The sequence below is a fragment of the Pelobates fuscus genome, chromosome 3 (genome assembly GCF_036172605.1).
Source record: "Pelobates fuscus isolate aPelFus1 chromosome 3, aPelFus1.pri, whole genome shotgun sequence".
Lineage (NCBI taxonomy): Eukaryota > Metazoa > Chordata > Amphibia > Anura > Pelobatidae > Pelobates > Pelobates fuscus.
Genome location: NC_086319.1, coordinates 376779298 through 376801099, shown reverse-complemented (window position 1 = coordinate 376801099; position 21802 = coordinate 376779298). Strand labels below are relative to the sequence as shown.

Genomic DNA, 21802 nt, shown 5'->3' with positions numbered 1-21802 from the left:
CTAATACATGAAACAAGCCATGAAGAGTGTTGAAGAGATGGGAGAAGAGCATCTAATGTTCTTGGTTCACTTGTATGGATTAAACCTAAGCCTTGAATAGTCAAACTAAGCAAAGTACTATACTCCTATTCACTTATAAGGGTTGTCCCTCACCTCATAAGGTGTTTTACTCATAGGTTGGCACACAATTATCACATGGCTAGTATGGGGGGAATGAAGATCAAAGTGGAGGTATGACAACTCTTCTCCCACAGCCCACCCTCAAGTCAAGACCTACCTGAAGCATTGTATAAATCAAAGCTAGGGTAGAGTGGCCATATTACTCCCACTTATTCTGAAAACTATAAAACACCCCCCCACCCCCCGTGTCCCTGAATACTGTATTGGTTTCACTCGCCTCCCATTAAAACACTGATTTGTTGGAAAACAACAAAAATCACAATTCTAACTTTAATTTAGTCATACTATATGGAATGCAAAATTGAAAAAAAAAAGTCACCGTTTTTAGAATAAATAAAAGATTAAAAAAAATCAAATGTTTGCATCTTTTTTCTACCACAGGATTTCTAGTTACAGAAACACATGCCAAACACACACAAATAGCGGCCACAGTCAACATTTAAATAATACCACAAGCATTATACAACAATACGCAAACTGGGTTGTATCCTAAGTTTGATGGGACACAATACAGTAAATAGATTCCAAATACAGTAGTTAATATCACAAAAGCAGCACAAGATGGCAATAAAAGTGCATTTACCTTGTTGGAAGCCATTTCACTGACGGAACGATAGGTCTGTATCGTTTCCAACTGATCCAAACACCAGTCCAACTCTTCCAAGGTCTCTTTGGCTAACTGCTGATAAGTTTCCTCTGAAAATTAATAAATACAAATAAAAACACCTAAAGTTAACAATTGGAATAAAAATTAAAAAGTGTTGATGGGGTAAGAGAATCCTGTCACAGAAGCCATTCGCTGTTGACAGGTCATATTATGTTTCCATTTTGTATTGCAATAGAGGCCATGACAGAAGCTTGTTCAGTGAAGTATTAAGCCCAATCAAGGCCTCCACCTGCTGCGCTTAGCATGGGAAAAGACCAAACTTGTAGATAAAAAATATGGTTTGATATTTACTCAACTCACTAAAAGCGCATTTGGTCGAGGAACAGCAAGGAGTATTATCCCCCCTGGGCAAAATAAACAGTCAGAAGAGAGCAAAAGTAAAAAGCAAAAAGCAACATTACTGTGTGTGGCTTGGCTTGAGGTAAGGGAGGTGAACATCATCAATTCCATATATTTGTAGAGAAGAGGCCGCATTGCCAACTGCCCAAGGGTCACGGTAGTGGAAAAGAGTGGAATAGTTTCAGCTCTTAGGGCAACGGGTCATAGAAGAAAGAGGAGCATTGCCAACTCCTGGGACTTGGGTCAGTGAAGGGAATCAAGCACTCTTTAATTCTGTGGCTTGGGTAAGATAAGGGATGAGAAGAGCATGGACATGTTCCTTTCCCCAATAACAGCGGTGTAATTATTTCAGCCCCATTGTGGCAGTGACATGATTAATTAGTGAGTATAGGGAGCCTCTTTCCCTTCTCGGATGCAACTCATGGCATCTATAAAGTTTAAAGTTGTACTTTTTTTTCCCTGTTTTTCACTTTTTTCATAGAAGACTTTATCCATCATGACAAAGCAGGCTTCTAACAGGGAATTTGATAATATCACATTGAGGCCTTCTGTTTTATAATTCAATGTTTACTGAACATCGATCAAAAAGGCAGAGCCTTTTTTTTTTTTCATTCTAAATCACCTATCACTATTTGCCTAAGGCCTCCCACTTTTAGATTCAGTTTACCTTTTCTGCATTGTGGAAATTCTTCACAGAAGAACATTTTCTGCCATTCAAAAGGTTAAAGAATACATATCTGAACTACAAACAAATCAGTGATGTACATAGGTTTGTAATTGACACTCACCTGAGAGAGTTGCTTTACAGACTGTCTGCTGAGGCATTACTGGGGAGCGCCTGTAGAAAAAAATAAATAAAAAAACACATAAAGTTACAAGAAATTAAATGATGGTTTAAAAAACAAAAAACAAAAACAAAAACCAGTTACAGTATTGATCATTAAAGGGACACTGTAGGCACCCAGACCACTTCAGCTCGCTGATGTGGTCTGGGTGCAGTGTCCCTTTTGCACTTATTGTTGCAATGTTAAACACTAGGTCTGCCCACAGTGGCTGTCTACCAAACATCCACTACTAGACCAGTGGTTCCCAAACTTTTTAGGTTCAAGGTGCCCTTAATATTTTAGTAATTTCCCAAGGCACCCCAATATTTCTAGGTTGCATATCTGTACAGCGCTGCAGCATTTACTGGCGCTATAGTGTAGCGTACAGTGTTGGTGTTTGAAGGGGTGCATGTATATAGTTATTGTGTTTTAATACAGGGGTGTGTTTGTATGTAATGTTTGATTGCAGAGGTGTGTCTAAATGTAATGTTCACTTTTAAATGCGGATGTACATTTGTGTGAAGTATTTGGGTTTGACTGAAGTGGTGTGTTTGTATATATTTTTTTTAGTTTGAATGCAGGGGTGTGTGTATGTAATATTTGAGTTAGATTGCAGGAGTGTGCTTGTATGTTGTGCTGGTGTTTGAATGCTTGGATGTATGCACATAGACTACCACGTACATACATACTTACACAGATATTCATTCACATTAACACACAGATATTCATTCACATTAACACACAGATGCATATAAATACACAGACACATACACACAAATTTATATAGACATCGACACATACACACATATAGATACACACAGACACATACACAAACATATACACACATGCACCCTGACACACACAAACATTGATACATGCCCACACCATGACACAGATATACACACTGACATAGAAAAATACACACCCTGACACAAAGACGCACATACACAGAAGCACACTGACATATATATATATGTACACACACACACACAGATGCACACCCTGACACACACACTTATACTAGCACTCATACACACACAAGCTCATACACACACACATACAAGTGATTTTGTATTTTTTTTTTATATCTCCAGCTTACCTTACATGCCAGGACGGTGGCTTGGAGTCCTGCTGCTGTGGGAGTGAGAGGTCTGGAACTCTTCATGCCTCTCTCCTCTCACCCTGCGGCTGCCTCCTCCCGCGGTGCTTCCCTGCAGGATGCTGGCAGGAAGTGACAGGCTGTCACTTCCTCCCAGCTGGCCGCATTATAGGGTCCGGTCGCTGTCTTAAAGGATCGCGGCACCCGACCGGGCCCCTGTTCAGCAGTAATGTTTCCTCTGAGCTTTAATTATAGCACCGGGGAAACATTCTGCGGCACCCCTGTGTGCATTTTGCGGCGCCCACAGTTTGGGAATCCCTGCACTAGAGGGCTTCCTGAATTGAAATGGCCGTTTTTGAGAATCTCCAATGTTTACATTGCAGCACTAAGACTGCCTCTAGTGTCTGTCTACCAGACAGCAACTAGAGGTGCTTCCTTGAGTTTCATGGAGTTTGACCTCATGAAATGATGCTGGTCGTCCTAACGTTCAGAGAAATCCAGCATCAGAGAAAATGCCCAGGACATCCAGCGTCAGTGAAATCCCCATTGAAAAACAAATTATGACAATGCGTTCCTATAGGGGACGCCTAAAGAGTGCGCGGAGGCCGTGCATGCGTATTAGGTCCCCCTATCGGCTGACGTTGAAAGAGGAGCAAGACCCAGCACCGAGGGACATCAGAGCTGGAATCGGGTAAATGAAGAACGGTTACTTAACACACAGGGGGGCCATGGATTGGAGGGATGGGGGGTACAGAGAGCAGTATAGTGTTAGCATTAAAACTTTGTATTTCTAACACTTTCATTTTCCTTTAATTTACTATATTTCATTGTTTAGTGAATAAGAATGTATTTACTAGTGGGAATTGTGGGAACTTTCAGAAGAAAATTTAGCAAAGACCCCGGGTGGGGATTTTACCGCTTTATGAAATGCTAATTTTATTTTTTGGGGGAGGGAGGAGAGTATGACAGGGCTGTTTTAATTCTATATAAAATATAGCTGAATGTGCTAAGAAGACTCAGTGCACGTGGATTAATTCAGGTTAGGTGAACATACAGTATTGCTATTAGAGGCTGAATAATAAAGGGAGAAGTAATGACAATACTCGGTGTATCAAAGCTCCCAGCTCCTTAATCAGCCAAGCTGAATAGTACAAAACGAAACTACGCAATCAAAGTAGAATTGTATCAAAACTCCCAGGTTTTCAGTTTCCACTAATGACATTGAATCTGTATATCAACGGGGCAAGATTGTTCTAGAGTAAGATTATTCTCTTTTGGAAAACAAACAGATGTTTCTCAAAACCTTAGAAGGATATTTTGCAACTGCTGCTATCCGTTTCCCAGGCAACTATCCTGCACTCCATCTCGATTAGCTAAAAAAACGTACTTATTTCAGCCTTTGAGAGCAAATGACCTCCTATAACCCTAAAGGGCCTCCTAAACTTATGACTAAAATGAACCTTATCAGGTCACGTGTCAGACCTTTTGGTTGATGTGAGGGATTAGGTTCATTTCTTTTTCTTTTTATTATAAAAAATATGCATGTCATGTAAAATAATGGAAATGTTTCACCTTTGCATACAGGACTATCTAGGTTATTTATTAATTTACAAAAATTGTTGATAATTAAAGGAACACTATAGGATCACGAACACAAACAACGTGGATTCCTGATCCTATAGTGGTAAACTTACTTTTTAGCCCCTCTGCCCCCCTTAAATTAATAATAACTCCCCCCTTTCCAAGAGCCGCACACGGCTCCTCGTGTCTGTGTCCGGCTCCTTGGCTGACATCAACAGAATGGATAATCTCAGCCAATCACAATGCTTTCCCATGGGAATTCTGATGATCTCAGCCAAGGAGGCCGGCCGGGGGACAAAGCAAAATGCTGCCCTGGCCAATCAGCATCTCCTCATAAAGATGCAATGAATAAATGCATCTCTATGGGGAACTGTAAGCTTCTTCATGCAGAGGGTAGAGGATAGAGGAAGTACCTCTAGAGACTGTCTGAGGAATGGCCAATGAGGGGCCCCAGACTGTAATGTAAACACTACGTTTCCTCTGATGACTATAGTGTCCCTTTAACAATGGGAAAGACCAGATTTCTGTGGTATACACTTACTTGTTCGTTGGGGAGGTAACGTTGGCAAGAATGGTAAAGTTGTTGCGGACGCTGCGCAGGCTAGCCAGCACCTGAGGAATCGAGAAAGAGCACCATTACATCACTAATCAACTGAAAGACAACTCAGTATTCTTTATCAATAAAATAATGACCCACACCAGACTGTTTGTTAATAAGTTAGCAGCTATAATTAGCAACATTAATGAATACAGCGATGTATTCCACCATTAAAGATGGGTCTGGTAACATTTTGACCGGTCTTCGTCAGGCTACCATAATTGCTTCTGAAAGATTCTGGGAAAATTACTAAACATACATCTAGAAAAAAATAGAACATTTGGGGGAAAAGTGGTATACAAAATTTAGGCTAGATTTTATTGCAAAATAAAGGACCACTAAAATCAGCAAGATCACTGGATCTCAATGAAGGGGCCTGGGTGCAGTGGCCCTATCAGTTTTCTAGAAGCTGCAATGTTTACATGTCTCCCAGACAGACACTAGAGGTGCTTCAGCTGCACTGACCAAGTAAAATGTGGTCACGTGACATTGCAGTTTATAGGAAAGCATTCAGTTCAATGTGCACGTACAACAGGTGCCCAATGCATGTCTATGAGTAGCATTTGATCAGGCCGGAGATGAGAAAGTCATGCCTCCTCAATAACGTTATTGGAGGTAGATAGGGGAGTATTGGCACTGGACAAAGGTGAATAAAAGGATTTTGTTTTTACAGGATTTATAAACGGAAAGGGGTGGACCTGAAACTAACTTGGGATTAGAGCACTATAGCTTTACCATTCTTTAACTAAAGAGAACACTTTGGGTGTAAAGCAAGCACCAATGCAATAGATAAAAACAAGGTTTGCAACATTCTGAAGCATAACTCTGCCCCTTTAGCCACTAAAGAGATTTGCATGTGGAATAAATACAGCATATATATGAGCCTGAAACCTATGAACAACACTTAAAGGTACACTATAGTCACCAAAACAACTTACGGTAAGCTTAAAGAAGCGGTTTTACTGTATCGATCATGCCTCTGAAGGCTCACTGCTCAATTCTCTGCCATTTAGGAGATAAATCACTTTTGTTTCAGTCTATGCAGGCCTAGCCACACCTCCCCTGACTTTGACTCAAAGAAAACAAAATCAGATGTACGTTTAATCAGATGTAACTTACTCAAAAGTTTTTATCTCCTGCTCTGTAATTTGAACTTTAATCACAGAGCAGGAGATACCAAATTCTAAATTAAACAGAATTTGCAATAAAGGAAGTTTAAACATTAGATGTCTTTATACAGGAAGTATTTATGTAAGTCACAAGCGTTGAAGGTGTTGCTAGGTCTACATAAACAAAGTGATATAATTTCTAAATGGCAGAGAACTGAGAAGTGAGACTGCAGGGGCATGATCTATACACAAAAACTGCTTTATTATGTTGAAGTTGTTTTAGTGACTATAGTGTCCCTTTAAGTTTTGTTGGTATTCAGAGTGGACCTGGAATGTCCACTTGACATTAGTAACTGAGTAACACTCCCAGGTGCTTAACAGCATAGGACAGTCCCGCCATATGTGTAATAAGGAGTCAGGATTCCCGCACCGACACTAGCATAACCTAGACTTGTCAGGCTAAATATGGCTCAACACCATCAGTGTCAAATGCCACCGTGATAGACTTTTGTACAATAGTGATTAGTACAATTTTTCTAGTCAACACTTTTTCTAGTCAGAATCTGAAATAGCCTTGCAAAAATTCTTGCTAAAGACAATATTCTAATTGATATGTTGCCATGGGACACGAAAAGTGGCCCTGGGTTATGTGGTATCACATGGAAATCGACTCCTATACTTTCGGTAAATAACCTATGAACACCTCAAGAGGAGTTAACCTGGTCAGGGCCAAATGGTCCTGCACTGGAGGGAAGGTCAATAGGTGTCTAACTTGGATACATTTAAAGAAGTCCCGAGTTGATAGCTGGTACACGGAGGATAGATGTTCAAATGTATCTAGATTCGGGCCAATAAAAAGATGTCCTATAGTCATTATACCACTATTGGCCCAAAGTGATAAACCCAGATCTGACAGCACCATCTTTAATGGGTTAAAGGGTCAGTCCCACTGTGGAGTTCAGTGACCTAATGACAGTGACATGTTTAATGGGTTAAAGGGTCAGTTTTGGAGAGAGCAAAATGACCTAATGACAATCACATGTTTAATGGTTTAAAGGGTCAGTTACACTGGGTAGCACAATTACCTATTAACAGTTTGTTTAATTGGTTAAAAGGTTCAGTCCCACTAGGGTACATGGTGACCGAATGCAAATACCATTGTGCTCCCTAATGGGACCGACCCTTTAACCCACTAAACATGTCACGGTCATAAGATCAGTTTGATACTGCACAACAGACTAGTCTATCCGTTAAATGCTAAACATTAACCCATTAAAGAAGTTGCATTCACTAAAAGAGCTCCAGGCTACATCCTTGATCCTATTACCATTAAACATGTCAATGTCATTAAGTCATTTTGATCCTACATAAGACTACGGGTAAGATCATACACCACACACGTCAGTCATTAGGTCAACATGCTAGTAAGTGGAATTCACGTCACTTCCAATAAGCCACTCTGATCCTCATGACATACATCCTATAATCCAACCTTGTCATTCTATTCTCTGTATGGGAATAGCATTCAGACACACGCTATAATCCAGCCATGTCCTGTTATGGCATTCAGATACACATGCTAGGATTCTAGAACCCGAACAAACACAATTCCTTGAAATCTTGTACTTTACTCGGGTCAAGGACTGGCAAGTCCTGCTGTGATTACGATTTACTCTCGGTTATTTCACCATTACATTTATACAGTAATAGTTAACATTGTAAGTTATGGTTGGTTCTATTTGGATAAATAGGTAAATGACAAATAAACAAACACCTGAATTGAAAATCCATAATTATATAAAATATTTTACATAGATCCACTCCAGATGAGTTGGGGGTACTATTCGGTAAGCCTTTTCATATGCTTAGTAATATAGAATTATCTGCATTTTATTTTTATATCCCTCTAAAGCACCTACTAAACTATTCACCGTGTCTCATTTGGAACCTATAATTTTCATTTATTTTTTTAACACATTTCTTACAGACTGACAATCTGTTGCCCAACGCTAAGACTACTTGCTGTCAGAATCTGACTCTACCACTTCAGACTGGGGCCATATTCCGATCTTCAAACAACGGTATTGTTGAAGACTAGATACAAAAGAATATATATTAAAAAAAATAAAAAATTATACTTGCTTGTGTTCGAATTTCTTTGCCTAAAAGTAGGCATATAGCAGTCAGTAGAACGGCAATTGTTAGAGTTCACTGTTACAGTTGGATTAAGATTGTCTACTGTCTTAACCCAATGAAAATTAAGTTTTGATGTGATTTTTTTTCTGTCTCCCTGCATCTTTCGTAATCTATTTTACGTAGATTGCAAGGTTTCTTCATAATTGTAAAATCCACAATAAGCAAGTCTCATAACTTTGCCATGTGCATGTAATCTTATCCCAGAAATTCTTGTCTTATAAAAGCCATATTAAGGCATTAATGACGTTGCTTTTGCCTATCTGACAGGAAAATCCTATTTCTCTCCTTGCAGCCATCTTGGCTCCCTGGGCAGGCTTGACTATACCTGTATGGGGCCTATGTGAATTATTTAAAATTTGTGTCTATGTAAAATAGTTTAGAATGTGTTTATTTATTTTTTTAACCAAATGTGTATGCCTTGTATAATTATTATTTACAGCCAATGTTAATATTCTATATAACCATTGCAAGTAAAACCACAATTTTAATATCTCTTAAGCGCTGAAGTAGTTAAGAAAGCAATATTTAAGACAACCACACCCTTCCTGCAGTTTAAAATATGAACTAGATGCCAATTGTAGGGTGTGGTTGTTACAAAGATTTTTTTTTTCCTCAGTGGTTTCAATGCTGGACCACTCACAAAAAATACTTAAGACATTGGAACTCTAACTTCCGTGAGTTGCAATTCAAAAAGACTGATATGTGTTAATTGTGGCCCTGAAAATATGCCAAATATTGTCCCCTGACTTGAATAATTGACGGTGTTGCTGACTGCCAGGATAAGAACAAACCTTTCTGTTTTCTATTATGCTCACATATTTGGAGATCATTTGATAACGTACCCCTTCTTACCTCATATTTTCCACAATTCTAATGCTAGAAGTTAAACACAATGACCACTAGGTGACAGTGTTCTAGCAACAGAATCTGAATCTAAAACAAAATAAATAAAATAAAAACTGCTTTCGCGTTATAACTGTAATAAACCTAAAGGAGAGAAAAAAAAAAAAAATAGCACTGGGCAAAATTGCCCAAACAAAACAAAAAAGCTCAAAACTAAACAGTGACTATAGTGAAATGGATTTAATTAATCTCGTGTCCAAATCCACAATTATTAACACAAATTCTGAAGGTTGTGGGGAAATTATGGGGCTGGGATATGACTGGATTATAGGTTCAGATGATGAGCGGAGTATAAGGTGGGGTTAAATGCAGTGACCTGGGCTAGTCACCATTAGGGTGCCCGCATTGTCACTTTTACACAGTGATGCTTCTGAATAGTTCATACTACAGAACTGCTCTCAGTTGCTTGAATTAATCAGGAGCCAAATGGAAGGGCCATGTTTAAAATTACAGGGGTTTTCAGCAACACTCTCGGACGTTGATATTGGGATTTGTCAATCCTTCCATTGCAATGTACAATGCATACCAATAATGTTATTGATTTAAAGGGACACTATAGACACCAAAACAACATTATCTTACTGAGTTAGTGTATAGATTGTGCCTCTGAAGTTTCATTGCCCAATTCTCTGCCATTTAGATGTTAAATCACTTTTGTTTCTGTTTATGCGGCCCTAGCCACACCTCCTGACTGTGACTGACACAGCCTGCAGGAAAACCAAATGGTTTCATTTTCAATCAGATGTAACTTACTTTAAACGTTTTTTTTTTTTTTTTTTTTTTAAATCTCCTGCTCCGTAAATTGAACTTTAATTACATACAGGGAGTTCCTGCAGGATCTAGCAAGCTATTAACAGAGCAAATGATAGTAAATTCTAAATTAAACAGAATTTGTGATAAAGAAAGTGTAGATTACTCTTGACAGGAAGTGTTTAGGAAGGCTGTGTAAGTCACATGCAGAAAGGTGTGACTAGGGCTGTATAAATAAAGTGATTTAACTCACAAATGGCAGATAATCGAGCAATGACACTACATGGGCATGATCTATACGCCAAAACGGCTTCATTAAGCTAAAGTTGTTTTGGTGACCACTGTCCCTTTAAATTCTGTATGGTTTGTTAATGGAGGTCTAATATTGAAGCCTCACAAAGTCTAGAACTAACTCAGTACACCAAACATGTTGAGTTCCCACGAAAGAGGAACACAAAGATCTGAGCAACAAAGAGGAATAGAGACAGAACCTTGGGAAGTACCACCATGTCATGAACCCTTATCAGTTTTCTTTTGAGACACATTAATTAGTCACGGCTAGCTGTTTTGTCATGGCTATATTGGCTGGACATTGATCTGTGCAATTATATGTTAGCTATTCATTTATTGAGAATCCACGACTGGGTGACCTAAAGTAGTTCTTTGAAAAAAACAAAACACTATCTAAAAGACTACAGGTCACCTTCTGAGTCCAAGAGATGAAGAGTATCCCACCTCGATTGACTACACAATGTCTCAACTTAAACATATCAAATTGGATTACGACAATAAAAATCATGGAGAAGGAAAATTCACTTCTGGTTATATATTCTGAATAGTAATCATGTGCAATTAAAACCCAAGTAAGAGACTTGTAGCATCGAGTGAACTCTGATGTCACCTAAAATCAGAGTAGGTGCCAATAGTACGGCATTAAAAAGTTTCCATTCTTTTACACGTTGTGCCCCACTAATCATGAAATCCAGTTTGTCATAAAGGTAATATTCTCAATGTATATCTAAGGCCATAAAAAAACGTGGTGTACGCATTAGTGGTACTCTGTATACTCTCCTACTACGGAGCTGAACAAATCAAACTGACTCAAGTTACTGACTCCAAGCAAGATTAGACCTTCATTTAGCCGAACAATTCATACCTGAGCAAACGGTGTAACAATGAGGTCCTCGGTGTGTCTGCAGAAGAAAGAAAACCAATATCAGTAAATAAAATAAAAAAGGAACATGGGGGATTTTTTTTTTTTTTAACAAATCTAGATAGACTCCTGCGTTCTCTGTGTTCCAACAGTAATAAATACTTTGTAACTGAAAATGTAATACATAGTGGAGCACACACTCCATGGTTAGAGTGGCCGACAGACAAGAATACTTGGCTTCTGTTTTAATACAAGTAAGACCCATACACAGGAGCATCACATGTGCAGTCCAATAGCCCGCTGGCTTTCAGCTACACGTGTCATTTTCCTGTGTAAGGTCTGTACAGGTCTGTTGGCCAGTTTGATTATGGACAAGTTTATATTTCAAAACCCAAATATACAATATAAACACACACATATATCATATCAAAAAAACAAATTATCCTATCAATGCCCATATATAATTTGTTATAATATATGCAGTTTGTATCACACATACACACTGGGTTAACCCAAGTGTTGCTGTGCTAGGCTGATTGCAGGCCGTCTGTGAGGAAGCTGAAGGTTGGGTGTCATTGGACCTTCCAACAAGACAATGATCCCAAGCATACCTCAAATTCCACCAAGGCTTGGTTGCAGAGGAAGTCCAGGAAAATTCTACAGTAACCTGACTTCAAATCCCACCAGAGATTTTCTATGGGTCTCAAGACAGCAGTTGCAGCACACAAACCCAATAATATTACTGAGGGCCATTGCTCATAAGCCATGGACTAAGGTTCCTCAGGAACACTGCCAGAAGCTGCTGTCTATCTATGCACCTCATTTGAAGCAGATCAGAACAGCAAAATGGATCTCTACGAAGTACTAAAGATGCTTGCCATGAAGGAGTTGAATAATTTTGAGACTAGAGAAGTCATTATAAGTTGCATTTTCAGTTGGATTTGGGGAAACTACTTGAAGCATTCATTGTGTTGAGCTATTTCAATTTGCTTTTGTTTGATCTGTTCATTGCAAACAGCTGAAAGTGTGGATATTTTAATAATAAACCTGATTTTCAATGAGGGATAAATCATTTTGATTACAACCGTAGAATGCTGGTTTTCAGTCTATAGGTACTCGGCATTACTATATAGTGCTGGTTGTCAGTTTATGGATACTCTGCATTACATGATAGACTTATCTCTGCATTAGAATTCAATGTTGACTGTTTATATACTCTTGGCATTACCATACAGTGGTGATTGTCATTATAGGACCACTCTAGGCACCCAGACCACTTCAGCTTAATGAAGTGGTCTGGGTGCCAGGTCCCTCTAGGATTAACCCTTTTTTTTATAAACATAGCAGTTTCAGAGAAACTGCTATGTTTATAAATGGGTTAATCCAGCCTCCAAATCCTCTAGTGGCTGTCTCACTGACAGCCGCTAGAGGCGCTTGCGTGATTCTCACTGTGAAAATCGAGTATGTTTTCCTGGCACTATAGTGGTCCTTTAACCCCTTAAGGACACATGCCATGTGTGACATGTAATGATGCCCCTTTATTCCAGAAATTTGGTCCTTAAGGGGTTAAGTCGATACTCAGCATTAGTGTACCGTGGAGGGTACTTACATCTCACTGGTGACCGAGGAGTTCCGTGACATGGTCTTGGGAGACATGTCATAGTCGCTGTCAGACCTGTACAGGAAGGACTCCCTCCGCTGGCTTTGCGGAAAGTTGGAGTGCAGCACCAGCCCTGGACTCGCCTGCGAATCGATCGGGCTGCGACCAGGAGAAGGCCCATTTTCAACATCGAAGCTGAGAAAAAACAAACAAACAAACAACACAGAGCATTAGAAAGTTATTACTGCTAATGGCAGCTTTGACAAAACAGGGCATTTAGTTTGTCTGCTTTCTTGTACTTGTTTACCAATCAACATGTGGGGAATTACATAGTTACATAGTAATCTAGGATGGAAAAAGACTCATGTCCAAAAAGTCAAAAATTCAAGCAAATCTTTTTAGGTTGTTGATTAAAAAAGAAAAACAAAAACAAAAAACAACAACAACATTTGAAATGATGGCCAATTTGCCACAAAACGTGAACAAAAACCCTTCTTGACTCCATAATGGCAATCAGATTTCACCTTGGATCCACAACCTTTTCACACATATTAATTGTATCCTTGAATATTCAGTTTTTCCAAAAGCACATCCAGGTCTTTTAAAATAAAAAGTAAAAAAAAATAACTATACCGAACGGCCCATCGTATTGAATTGAATAGTTACATTGCAAAGAATGTTAAGCTAAACTAGATGAATGGGGTTAATTGTGGTCTGCCATCTTACCACTACTAATGTTTAGTGAGATTTCCACTAAACAGTGAATTATGAGGAACTGACTACCGTCCAGGCCAATAAAAACAGAGTTAGAAATATATTCTTAAAACAAAAGTACAACTCCATTGATCCCCTCCAAACGTGACTGCCAGTACACCAGAAATCAATGTTTAGTGAATAATCCTCAAAGATTTGGAAACAATGGCGCTATTTCTCAGGATTTTTGTATTTCATAGGCATAATAATTCCATGTGTTAAGAGGCAGAATCATTAGGATGACACTGCCTAATTATTACTGGCACGGCTGGGAGACATGCCCAGAACTGAGTTTATTTCAGTTGTTTCCCAAACATCCTTAATTATGGGGGGAAAAAAGAGGCATTTTGACATGGACTCCAGATTACTGGAAATATCTCTTGGAGCCGCGGTTCTACTCGCAACTTGTGTATGACATACAATCATCTAAAAAATCTAGTGCATATTTTGAAAGGTATACAGGTCACATGCTGGAAATTCCACAAACTCCAGCCCAGACCACCGTTATGACGGCCAGGGCTGCTGTCCTGACGCACACACAACTTCACTCAGATTTGTTCCGTGACCCCGGAGGAATTTAGGAGATGGTGCCTGGTATCTGAGTAGCACTGGGTACATGGGGAAGAGACCCTCTGTCTGTGGCAGCTGTCACTGCTGAGAGGAAGCAGCTTTGCAGAATTACAACATTAAACGCTTCACATCTGGAACTCTGTGCTGGCGTCATGGGGACAGCTGTGCAGGCGAAAGGGGAGGATTAAAGGTTCGGGGAGAGAACGAGATGGGAGGTTAAAGCAGGCGACACTTGAGGAATCCTGAAAGGGGGGTGGAGGCACAGAATCTTGGAGAATGGAATGTTAGATTGTGGTTGATTCACTTATACGTTTGGTGATGAGTTTATGACGATTTGTCATTTTGTTTCCCCCAGTAGTTTGTCCAAAGTCCCCCTTCCTCCCCCCTTCCACCCGTGCTACCCCATTTTGTCTCATATTTTTAAAGTTATACATAAGTAAAAGTAGGGACTTAATCTACTGCCAGTTATTTTGCTGCTACGAGTATCCTTTAAATATTAGAACATCTTTTCCCGAATATTTTTTTTTCTTTTATGTTAAACATTAAACAATTTAAACCAAATAATTACTTTGAAGCCCCCACTATCTGACATAGATGAACTTTCTACCAGAAAATAACAAAAATGATTTTTGTGTGCACGAGGCGTTTCTGTGAGATGTACTATAAGGATATCTGACAACTACGCCCCCTGTGGAAAAAGAAAGATATTCTGGTGTCTTTAATGCCATAATCTTCCGGTCCCTATTTTACTCATCTTTTCTGCAGCACCGAGATTCCCCTTGTTGCCGCCTGTTCCTCCTAGCACAACGTCATCCTGAAACTCGTCCAATTCAATGCTCCCCCACAATCCGCAAATCCAAATCTTGTCATGACGAATCATCTAATGCAATGGTTTCCTATGACAAGCTGTGAAACACACTGTGCATGCACGCGTGACGTTTCGGTATGACCTGGTATGAGACCCGGGAAGTAACAATCACCATTTCAGAGGGCTTGGAGGTGTGACTTGAAATTAGAAGAACTTATGTTGGAGGAAAGGACAAGATGGGATATATTTAAGGCACTATGTTCCTTTAACCACTATTCTCCTGGGAAAATAAATGGTTATTCTTTTTTATTATTATTAATATTATTATTTGATTAGTTTGCTGTGTAATCTATAGCTTTTTTAGATTCTTTGAAAGACTCAGAGTAGAATAGACTAGAATAACTGTATAATCTGTATAAGTACGAAAAAAGGACCAAGATATCGACTAAATCGCATCCCCTTTCAGATGCCGTCAGACAACTTAAATAGAATTATAAGATACTTTATTCCTAATACCTGTTCCTGTATTTAATTATTTTCCAGTAAAGAGATAAGTTAAATTTTTTTCACTGAGAACTGACAAGAGAATGCAATTTTACTCCAAAGTAAGCCTAATTGGGAGATCCAGTCATTTGCATTTCGTACTGAGCAATTTTGGCTTTGAATTTAGTAAAAGTCTCAGATTTTGCAGTTAGTGAATATCGCCAATAGTGACTGCACAGTGATAGCTAACCTTCTGGAGGTCTGCAGTTGTGGACTATGTTTCCCATGATCCTCAGCCATCCGTTCGGGTCTAACTGTACCTCACATTGTAGTCTCTCTGTATCAGCATCTTTTGGTTTCTGCATGTTTGGGTACAAATGCAGGTGCGTTAAACGTGCAAATATCTTAAATCTTCAGCTACTGGGTGCAGATGGAGGGGGGAGTGGGGGGTAACAGGTCTATAGCACTTCAGCTACTACTGAGACACAACTCCCATGATCCACCACATAAAGCTAGACTACTGCTCTACAAATACCACAAAAAAGAGGTGAAGAAGGCATTGCTCAAACGAGAATTCCCACAATGCTTAGCAAACCTAGAGAATAGCGTTTGAGTAATCTATAGATCTATATCTGCTCCAGTGCTTATTAGCAAGCCTACACAACACAGGTAGTAAGCTTACAAACACTGCAGAACAACAACTCCAATGAGCCTCAGCAAACCTATAGGCTAGTTGGTGGGTGGCGACCTACCAGCAGAATGAAGTTTGATTAACCTACAGCTCTGTATCAGCTCCAGAGCAACAGATCCCATGATCCTTAGTATGCAAACAGACTATTGAGTAGATAAACTACAGCTCTTTGTATACTCCAGAGAAATACGGTCCTTCACACACCTGCAGTTATATAGGGAGATTGCCCTTCAAATGGGTAGTCTACATACTGACAGGGAGAGAACTTTTCACACACTGGCCCACATTAAATGCATCTCACACAATGATTCCCTTAATACTTAGCATGCCCACATTGCAGTGGGTGACAGCCGCTTAGTGCACACCAGGTTCTAGAACAATGGCTCCTTCTATATGATAATACAAATAAACGTCTGGCTATCAGGCTGCAGGAGTGTGTATCACAATGACACACGCGCTCTGGGTGTCGCTGTGTTTACGCACATCATAAATCCTCTCACTGCCAGGGGGACTGATAGCAGCAGATAAGAAATGAAAGATTATGGTCACACACACATACAGGGGGAGGGACAGTCGTACTCAATTAGTGGATGTGTTGTGATGTCATGACAGCTACTCCAAGGAAACACGACACACAACGAAAGTACTGACACAGCAACGCACAAGGTTTTCCTGGCCTGACACTTGTGGCTTCGCGCCTCTCTCTGTTAATCCCTATGCCACTGATATTGCATTAAGTCCACACACTGGCTTAATGAGGTGTAGAGTAAGTAACAGGATATTGTGTATACAGCACAGTATAATGCAATGTGTGAAGGATCTGAGTCTGTGTATACATGTTTTTATATACTTTATACCTGCATAAAGAGCTCTGTGTATATATAGGAGGGTTATTATACAATGTATACAGGGCAAGCTGTGTATATGTAGGAGGGTTATTATACAATGTATACATGGAGAGCTCTGTGTATATATAGGAGGGTTATTATACAATGTATACAGGGAGAGCTCTGTGTACAGGATGATTATTATACAATGTATACATGGAGAGCTCTGTGTATATATAGGAGTGTTATTATACAATGTATACAGGGAGAGCTCTGTGTATATATAGGAGGGTTATTATACAATGTATACAGGGAGAGCTCTGTGTATATATAGGAGGGTTATTATACAATGTATACATGGAGAGCTCTTTGTATATATAGGAGGGTTATTATACAATGTATACAGGGAGGGTTCTGTGGATATATAGGAGGGTTATTATACAATGTATACAGGGAGAGCTCTGTGTATATATAGGAGAGTAATTATACAATATATACATGGAGAGCTCTTTGTATATATAGGAGGGTTATTATACAATGTATACTGGGCAAGCTGTGTATATATATGTATATATATATATATAGGAGAGTTATTATACAATGTATACAGGGAGGGCTCTGTGGATATATAGGAGGGTTATTATACAATGTATACATAGAGAGCACCGTGTACAGGAGGGTTATTATACAATGTATACAGGGCAAGCTGTGTATATATAGGAGGGTTATTATACAATGTATACAGGGAGAGCTCTGTATACAGGAGGGTTATTATACAATGTATACACGGAGAGCTCTGTGGATATATAGGAGGGTTATTATACAATGTATACATGGAGAGCTCTGTATACAGGAGGGTTATTATACAATGTATACATGGAGAGCTCTGTGGATATATAGGAGGGTTATTATACAATGTATACAGGGAGAGCTCTGTGTATATATAGGAGAGTAATTATACAATATATACATGGAGAGCTCTTTGTATATATAGGAGGGTTATCATACAATGTATACTGGGCAAGCTGTGTATATATATGTATATATATATATATAGGAGAGTTATTATACAATGTATACAGGGAGAGCTCTGTATACAGGAGGGTTATTATACAATGTATACACGGAGAGCTCTGTGGATATATAGGAGGGTTATTATACAATGTATACATGGAGAGCTCTGTATACAGGAGGGTTATTATACAATGTATACATGGAGAGCTCTGTGGATATATAGGAGGGTTATTATACAATGTATACATGGAGAGCTCTGTATACAGGAGGGTTATTATACAATGTATACACGGAGAGCTCTGTGGATATATAGGAGGGTTATTATACAATGTATACATGGAGAGCTCTGTATACAGGAGGGTTATTATACAATGTATACATGGAGAGCTCTGTGGATATATAGGAGAGTTATTATACAATGTATACAGGGAGGGCTCTGTGGATATATAGGAGGGTTATTATACAATGTATACAGGGAGAGCTCTGTATACAGGAGGGTTATTATACAATGTATACACGGAGAGCTCTGTGGATATATAGGAGGGTTATTATACAATGTATACATGGAGAGCTCTGTGTATATATAGGAGGATTATTATACAATGTATACATGGAGAGCTCTGTGGATATATAGGAGGGTTATTATACAATGTATACATGGAGAGCTCTTTGTATATATAGGAGGGTTATCATACAATGTATACTGGACAAGCTGTGTATATATATGTATATATATATATAGGAGAGTTATTATACAATGTATACAGGGAGGGCTATTATACAATGTATACATGGAGAGCTCTGTGGATATATAGGAGGGTTATTATACAATGTATACAGGGAGGGCTCTGTGGATATATAGGAGGGTTATTATACAATGTATACAGGGAGAGCTCTGTATACAGGAGGGTTATTATACAATGTATACATGGAGAGCTCTGTGGATATATAGGAGGGTTATTATACAATGTATACAGGGAGAGCTCTGTGTATATATAGGAGGGTTATTATACAATGTATACAGGGAGAGCTCTGTATACAGGAGGGTTATTATACAATGTATACATGGAGAGCTCTGTGGATATATAGGAGGGTTATTATACAATGTATACAGGGAGAGCTCTGTGTATATATAGGAGAGTAATTATACAATATATACATGGAGAGCTCTTTGTATATATAGGAGGGTTATCATACAATGTATACTGGGCAAGCTGTGTATATATATGCATATATATATAGGAGAGTTATTATACAATGTATACAGGGAGGGCTCTGTGTACAGGAGGGTGATTATAACATGGAGAGCTTTGTGTATATATAGTAGGGTTATTATACAATGTATACAGGGCAAGCTGTGTATATGTAGGAGGGTTATTATACAATGTATACATGGAGAGCTCTGTGTATATATAGGAGGGTTATTATACAATGTATACATAGAGAGCACCGTGTACAGGAGGGTTATTATACAATGTATACAGGAAGAGCTCTGTGTATATATAGGAGGGTTATTATACAATGGATACAGGGAGAGCTCTATGTATATATAGGAGAGTAATTATACAATATATACATGGAGAGCTCTGTGTATATATAGGAGGGTTATTATACAATGTATACAGGGCAAGCTGTGTATATGTAGGAGGGTTATTATACAATGTATACATGGAGAGCTCTGTGTATATATAGGAGGGTTATTATACAATGTATACAGGGAGAGCTCTGTGTACAGGATGATTATTATACAATGTATACATGGAGAGCTCTGTGTATATATAGGAGGGTTATTATACAATGTATACAGGGAGAGCTCTATGTATATATAGGAGAGTAATTATACAATATATACATGGAGAGCTCTTTGTATATATAGGAGGGTTATTATACAATGTATACTGGGCAAGCTGTGTATATATATGTATATATATATATAGGAGAGTTATTATACAATGTATACAGGGAGGGCTCTGTGTACAGGAGGGTGATTATAACATGGAGAGCTTTGTGTATATATAGTAGGGTTATTATACAATGTATACAGGGCAAGCTGTGTATATGTAGGAGGGTTATTATACAATGTATACATGGAGAGCTCTGTGTATATATAGGAGGGTTATTATACAATGTATACATAGAGAGCACCGTGTACAGGAGGGTTATTATACAATGTATACAGGAAGAGCTCTGTGTATATATAGGAGGGTTATTATACAATGGATACAGGGAGAGCTCTATGTATATATAGGAGAGTAATTATACAATATATACATGGAGAGCTCTGTGTATATATAGGAGGGTTATTATACAATGTATACAGGGCAAGCTGTGTATATGTAGGAGGGTTATTATACAATGTATACATGGAGAGCTCTGTGTATATATAGGAGGGTTATTATACAATGTATACAGGGAGAGCTCTGTGTACAGGATGATTATTATACAATGTATACATGGAGAGCTCTGTGTATATATAGGAGGGTTATTATACAATGTATACAGGGAGAGCTCTATGTATATATAGGAGAGTAATTATACAATATATACATGGAGAGCTCTTTGTATATATAGGAGGGTTATTATACAATGTATACTGGGCAAGCTGTGTATATATATGTATATATATATATAGGAGAGTTATTATACAATGTATACAGGGAGGGCTCTGTGTACAGGAGGGTGATTATAACATGGAGAGCTTTGTGTATATATAGTAGGGTTATTATACAATGTATACAGGGCAAGCTGTGTATATGTAGGAGGGTTATTATACAATGTATTCATGGAGAGCTCTGTGTATATATAGGAGGGTTATTATACAATGTATACATAGAGAGCACCGTGTACAGGAGGGTTATTATACAATGTATACAGGAAGAGCTCTGTGTATATATAGGAGGGTTATTATACAATGGATACATAGAGAGCACCGTGTACAGGAGGGTTATTAAACAATGTATACAGGGAGAGCTCTGTGTATATATAGGAGGGTTATTATACAATGTATACAGGGCAAGCTGTGTATATGTAGGAGGGTTATTATACAATGTATACATGGAGAGCACCGTGTACAGGAGGGTTATTATACAATGTATACAGGAAGAGCTCTGTGTATATATAGGAGGGTTATTATACAATGTATACAGGAAGAGCTCTGTGTATATATAGGAGGGTTATTATACAATGTATATATGCAGAGCTGTGTGTATTATACATTATACACTGAACAAAATTATAAACACAACACTTTTGTTTTTGCCCCCATTTTTCATGAGCTGAACTCAAAGATCTAAGACTATGAGGTGGATGGATCATCTCGGCAAAGATGTGCTCACTAACACAGACATAGACAGATTTGTGAATAATATTTGAGAGAAATAGGGCTTTTGTGTACATAGAAAAAGTCTTAGATCTTTGAGTACAGCTTACGAAAAATGGGGGCAAAAACAAAAGTGTTGCGTTTATAATTTGTTCAGTGTACATAGGAGAGCTGTGGAGAATTTGTTATACATTGTGTACACAGGAGAATTATGTGTATATATATATATTTATGAATAGGATGTAGTACTGTGTCAGGTAGGACGTGTTGCTGGTATTGTGGCTTTGCAGGGGGCCAGGAATCCACAGAAATCATTAAATAACAGATTGATAAGGTTC

At 38.6% G+C, this 21802-nt stretch overlaps 1 protein-coding gene across 4 annotated transcripts in view; it reads right to left on the bottom strand.

The window, feature by feature from the left end:
* Positions 1-21802, bottom strand: part of PDE4A (phosphodiesterase 4A) — a 662166-nt gene that overhangs the window by 65767 nt on the left and 574597 nt on the right. For 3 of the 4 annotated variants that reach the window (XM_063449472.1, XM_063449471.1, XM_063449473.1), the window contains 5 exons: positions 13009-13194; positions 11403-11439; positions 5232-5302; positions 1975-2024; positions 764-876 (listed from right to left, as the gene is read on the bottom strand). In XM_063449472.1, the coding sequence (XP_063305542.1) occupies positions 764-876; positions 1975-2024; positions 5232-5302; positions 11403-11439; positions 13009-13194 (457 nt within the window). Of the gene's footprint in view, positions 1-763; positions 877-1974; positions 2025-5231; positions 5303-11402; positions 11440-13008; positions 13195-15863; positions 16100-21802 lie in introns of those variants that run through there. The other variant, XM_063449474.1, reaches the window with a different exon arrangement.